The following is a 6,221-nucleotide window of genomic DNA, read 5'->3' as shown; positions in this document are numbered from 1 at the left end:
AATGGGTTTGAGAAATAATAAAAAACGTTATCTAGGAGAAGAAAATATATGCTTTATAGAAAGCAAATATTTTGGAGCTTTTGTAGTTAAGTTGGATTGGCTGTGTCAGAAGGAAGCAGAGGAGAGTAAAGTGACCTGTACAATGGCAACGTGTAAGAGAACGCCTCTGAGGCCAACAGCAATGGAAGCAGCTGCCATGACAGCTGGACCTGTGAGGAATCTCACAGCCATTGAAAAAGCTGCAATGGAATTTCCACATGCTATTATCCTTGGTTGCAAAGCCATGAACAGACCTGCATGTCATCACATCAAAAAAGAAATTAAATTAAGCATGCCCATCACCAACATCCAACACAACATCTCTCCCCATTGTCATTTGTCAGACTTTTATTTTTGTTTTTGTTTTTCCCCCAGAAAACTTTCATCATCATCATCACTAGCACCACTACTACCCATCACTACCCGTTATATCAAAAACTTGGCAAAAAGAGATGGATCTGTTGAGTTAAAAGACATAAAGCAAACCCAACACATTATCATGACTACACTGTTTTGCTTTGTTTACAACATTTAATTATGAAAAAGTAAGGGAGAATAAGAAAAGATTTATTACTAAAGGAAAAAGAGTATAACGAAGCATTTACTGACCAAGACTGAACATGGCCATGCCGAGACCTGCATCTGACAGAATGGAGATGGACTTTGCTACAATAGCAGGCATTTGTACATTCCACCTTAAACAAGCAAGCAACAGCAGCAAATTAAACCAACAAGTTAGGTCAATTAACTAAACTCAGATGCCAAAACTGATGAGCACACAAGCAAATTTTTTGGTAGGAAAAATGTATTAAACAAAACGGCGACATAAAGCATTAATAAATCAGTGTCGAATAGCTTTGTTTTTTTAATTATGATATTAAATCTGATTTATCACTATTTTTGTCGTTTTTTTTTTCCCGTGAACATCATTACTCCGATCGAAAGCGACAAGTGGAGCTAACATGTCATGTACCTGAACGAAACTAATGACCAAACGAGGCCAATTAAGCTGGAGTAAGTGTTGGGATTTCTGATAAGTTTTCTCCAAACCATAATCAGTATAAGCCTTGTCATTACACTTGTCGGCGGCATAGCTTTAGGCTTCTCATCACCAACTTTTTCTCCTTCATTGTTGTTGCTCTCCAATCCTCTTCTGTTGCCAAAGCTAAAATCTTCTCTCTCCATGTACTCTTCATGACCACCACCACCCTCTCCTGTAAAATTATAATTAAGCTACTTCTAATCGATAATTAAATAAAAATACTTTTAATTAATTAAATGAAATGCTTCTAACTACCTTTTCCTCCTTGTGGTGACACAGCCAATCTCACTTCTTTGTGGTCATTATTATTATAATCATGGCCACCAAATACATCAGATACAGGAGAAGCACTCGAACTCCAAACAAACATATGAAGATCCCTAGCTCCAGCTCCAGCTCCAGCACCATCTTCTCCTTTCTGCTGAGCTTGACCATTAATAGCCTTCTTATTTGCACTGGCATTAACTCTAGTATTATTATTAGTTGGAGAAAACATGCCCGGATTTGGTGCCGGGTAGTGATGGAACCTTGACTTGTTAGCATTATTAGCTTCATCTTCATAGTTAGATGGTCTTGGGGTGGGTCCACGCGACGTCGCCGAGAGACCATACACGTCAGTGGCGCCGAAGTTTGAACTGCGGCCACCGGCCATCATTGAGTAAAAGTCAGCGTGGTTAAAGCTTGACCCTCGTGGTGTTGGGTTTCTTGATGACTGCAAAGAGTAAATCTCTGCATTCGTTAAGTTTGATGGGCGTGGAGTTGTTGACGACAGCCCTTGAGACCTTCTTGAGAAAATGTCTGATCTTGAGGCATTTGATTTTCGGACAGTGACATGAAGCTTTCCATCTTCTTTGATCTCAGCGTCTGTTTCAAGTGGCTGCCTTCCATCAAGTGACATGATGTCAGAATCAACATGTATTGAGACAATAGAGCCAGCAGTGTCTGGGAATTGCTCAGAGATAAGCAACCTGGCACCTCTATATTCAAACATGAATAACATCAAAGTGTACCAAATGATGCATTGAAGAACAACTATTTGCACCATCAAGCTTCCAGAGAACTCGCCGTACATTCCTTTGAGTAAAGGAATGCCCATGACTAGAGTGTTTGGTAAAGTTGATACTGAAAATAGAGTGATGGTCCATTCTAAACAACCCCTTTTGCTCAACTTGCTCCAAATTGCTAGAACCACAAGGACTATGATTTTTTGAAGAGTATCAGCTGCAATGAACCTCAAGTTCATTTTGTAAGGGTCGTTGGATGAGATGAAATGGAAAGAGAGCAAGGGGACTGCAAAGAGAGCAACAAAACGGTTGATGCCTGAGCACTGATCAGGAGTGAAAATCTTCCACCATTTCACTGACCCATAAGCTAAGATCATGGCCACATAAAGTGGAACCATTGCAGTCATGACATGGTAAAAGTCTGCGAGTGTGATCATCTTTGGTTACTTGCAACGATACTAATTGAATGAATTAACAAAACTTAGCAATCAAAGAAGAAACAAGAAAGAGAGAAGGGTGGGGGGTTGAAGAAGAAGAAATATTGGTGGAAGTGACAACGAAGATGAGAGGAAAACAAAGGGAACAGCATGTGTTTTTGGGGTTTTGGAGTAGTGGGTAGTAATAAGCAGAACAGAGGAATTTGTTTTCACTGATACAGCTTTGAGAGCTGTGAGCAAGCTTGCACTTGCATTCCCCAAAGCACAGAGTATTTTGCTTTTTAAACTTATTTTTTATTTTGTTTGTTTTTATCCTTTTTGTTTTGAGTAGTATTTGTGTTTGGATTTGAGAGAGAGATATATATAACTTGGTAAATCTTAAAATCTGTGTGGGGAGGAGGGGAGGCTCTATCTTCAATGGACTTGGCTAATGGTTGTGCAAAGTATATAAGTAGAAAAAGCACTTTTGTTTGGTGGGAGCCTGGAGGTGGATGTGTCTCCGAGTACTTGTTTTAAGAGCTTTTTAAGCTTTGTAAAGAGCCTGTTCCCTCTTGCCTTTTTTCTTTTTCTCTCTCTCTCTCTCTTTCTTCTTGGAATGGATTCGCTTTTTTATCTTCATGGGTTGTAAATAGCTGTGTGTGTTTATGCTTATTATGATTTCCCCTTCTTATAGATATTTGTGAGAAAGCTAATGGTAATTCTAATATTCTTCCATTTCCTAATTTTCTGGCAAAATTAATTTATATCATTTTAGGGAGAAGTGAACGGCTCCACGCGCTTAGATATGGGGCGCTAAATTTGGCGTAAAAGAGGACAAGCATTTTTGAAGTAGGGTGAATGGGTGATTCCTTCACGTGGATCCTAAATTGTCCATTGCTAGCCATATCTTACTTGGCATTTCCAACGGCTCGGGCTAAATTTTAATAGTGCGTTTATTTTTGTACTGACAAGATAGAATCCGAAATTGAAATTATTATTAGTGTTTATTTATTAAAATAAATGTGCATATTAGAATGAATATGGTGCGCTTCACGTTAATATAAAAATAAGAAATGAGAGTCTACTCACAAGTGCGTAGATCTGTTGGCGTGGGACTGTTATATCTTAATTAAGTTTCTTGATTCGAGGTTTGAAAATGCAGATGCACTCAAATTTAAAAGTTTCAACTTTGTCTTGACTTTAAAAATTAAAAAATTAGAAAAACAAAAAATCATCCCAAATAACAGAAACCCTAATCGATTAATTTACTAGCCCTCAAAAGCTCCAATTCCAGCAGTCGTCGATCTTATCTCACCATTATAACCGATAATTATGTTATTGTCCATCATTAGTACAAACTTCCTTCATCGGTAAGTTATTGAAATAGCCATCACAAACCCTATTGCTATTGTTGTTGTTGTTGTTGTTATAGTTGTTATTACTATGACTATTATTAATGCTATTATTATTATTGTTGTTGTCATTAATATTATTGTTATCGAAGAAAAATATTTTATTATTAACAACAACAACAACAACAGTAATCAATAATAACAATAATAAAAATAATTTTAAATAATAATAATATTGTAATAATAATAAACAAATGGCATCTTTGTAACTTAGTAATAATTCATTTTGATTACAAGATGAAGTAATAATTCATTCAATTTTTATAATTCAAGTAAACAACTTATTTTGATCCATTTTTCAATCTTATTTCAACTCATTCCAATTCCAATCCATTTCATTATAGTTCATTTCGATTATTTATTGGTAAACACACCATAGATACACTGTTACAGAGACAAAAGTCATGTAGAATAAGGATGGTAAAAAATCAGCCCTAATCGCCTAATTTACATTTATCCAATTTAATGGTGGGACAATTGAGTCTAGATTTAATTTTTTAAGATTGGATTGGGTCAGAGATTAGGCATACATTAAAAAAAAAAAAAAGCTTAAGCTAAGCCCAAGCCTCGGCAAGGTTGTTATTCTAAAAGGGCTATTTTTAGAAACCTCCCCTGAGGTTTGATATAATTTCACTTAAATGCCGAGGTTGATTGTATTCTCACTTACCTCCCATGCCGTTAGTATACATACATATATAACGTTAGTATTTGAGGGCAAAAATGTAAAAGACAAGCTGAAATTTTAAAAAAATAAAATAACAATTAAAAAAATAGTTTAAAATCTATTGGATAATTGTATTATCCGATTACACACAATATCCATTGTGTAAAAGAGTGTTTTTCTCTTTCCCCACCACAAAAAAGCAATGGAGATAAACACCATTTTCACTCACAATTTTCACTCAACTCCACTCTATTTTCACTCACAATTGTTGATCTTCACCATTTCTTTTTCTCACAATTTTCACTCCACTCCCCTACTCTCATTTGCTGGAACAAAAAGAAATAAACACCAAGAGCATATATAACCCATGAAAAAGAAAAACATGGGTGATCGGAGAAGGCCACCGACTAGTGACGATTGACGGCGGCCGGGATATGCCACTAGTATTGGAGTTTGTAAGAGGTTTGTTACTTTATCAAAGTCTAAAATTTTAAAATACCTTTGATTTTATTATTTTTGAAGATTTTATAAGTGGTTGTTGTTGGTTGTGTTTGATTTGTCTTGTTCATGGGTTGGTGCTGGAAAAATTGATTAAAAGGAGAATGGGTTCAGACATATGGGGCTATGAGTTGAAAAAAATTAATTATTAGTTATTTTATATTTGTGATTTACACCATACATAGTGTAATAAGACATATAAATCAAATAATTTGTTATTCTTATGTAAATGGGTGTGTAAAATAAAAGTAGTCTTAGCTGTAATTTTTATTTTTCTCGCCAAAGTTTGCTAAAGTTGATCTGTTTATAAATTTGCAGTGTTTGTGTGCGTCTGTCGCACAAACACAGTTCCTGCATTTTCGGGCGACAAGGCATGTCTCCTGTGCGACAAGCCCTCGTCGCGCGAACATAGTTTCTATGTTTTTGGGTGATATTGTTGTCGCACGTGCGACGAACTTATGTCGCCTAAATTCAGTTTCTGTTTTTTTAGACGACAAAATTTGTCGCACGGGCGACAACCCATGTCTCCCAAAAACATTGTTCTTATGTTTTGGGCGGCGACATACTCTTGTCGCACATACAGACATTCTATGTTTTTGGACGACAAGTGATGTCTCTCATGCGATAGTTTTTGTCGCACGGACTCAATTTCTGTTTTTTAGGCGACAGGCATATCACATAAAAAATATTAAAATGTATTACTATTATCATTGTTTATCTTTATTATTGTAACTGTTGTTGTTGTTGTTTAGTAATATCATCATCATTATTATTATTATTCGTAATTATTACTTTACTTTCACTTATTAACGTGTGCTTATTGACATATGATAGGGACAAAAGGCCAGTTGAACCGTCTGCTGTTCCACTAGAACCTGCAGCAGAAATGGACAATGTCATGTATAAAGTATAACTTAACTATCATACAACACTATTAGTGTAGTTGTTATTTTTGTTCTTTTTGTGTATATGGGCAACTGTTGGATGTATAGGCTAATGAAATTTAGTCAAATTGTGATTGTCACCAACTGTAAGCTGCGGAAATGCACATTTGACTGTTATTTTAATGATGGTGCTATTCTATTTAGTGTTATTTTCCAATTCAATTAACTCGTACTAATTTTTTTCCTCTCTCCACAAATTAAA

The 6,221-nt window shown here is 35.8% G+C and overlaps 1 protein-coding gene across 1 annotated transcript in view; it reads right to left on the bottom strand.

Annotated features, from left to right (window-relative positions):
• LOC18056065 (probable auxin efflux carrier component 1c) overlaps window positions 1-3,134 on the bottom strand; it is a 4,161-nt gene extending 1,027 nt beyond the window's left edge. Inside the window, exons 1-4 of the mRNA XM_006451559.2 lie at window positions 1,337-3,134; window positions 1,013-1,253; window positions 649-734; window positions 136-293 (exon numbers count right to left, since the gene is read on the bottom strand). Coding sequence (XP_006451622.2) covers window positions 136-293; window positions 649-734; window positions 1,013-1,253; window positions 1,337-2,522 — 1,671 coding nt within the window. The 5' untranslated portion in view covers window positions 2,523-3,134. The remainder of the gene's footprint in view (window positions 1-135; window positions 294-648; window positions 735-1,012; window positions 1,254-1,336) is intronic.
• Window positions 3,135-6,221: the final 3,087 nt, after the last annotated feature.

This window comes from Citrus clementina, unplaced genomic scaffold (genome assembly GCF_000493195.1).
Source record: "Citrus clementina cultivar Clemenules unplaced genomic scaffold, Citrus_clementina_v1.0 scaffold_1, whole genome shotgun sequence".
Classification (NCBI taxonomy): Eukaryota; Viridiplantae; Streptophyta; class Magnoliopsida; order Sapindales; family Rutaceae; genus Citrus; species Citrus x clementina.
The sequence above is the reverse complement of the archived record's forward strand: the minus strand, read 5'-3'. Positions and strand labels throughout refer to the sequence as shown.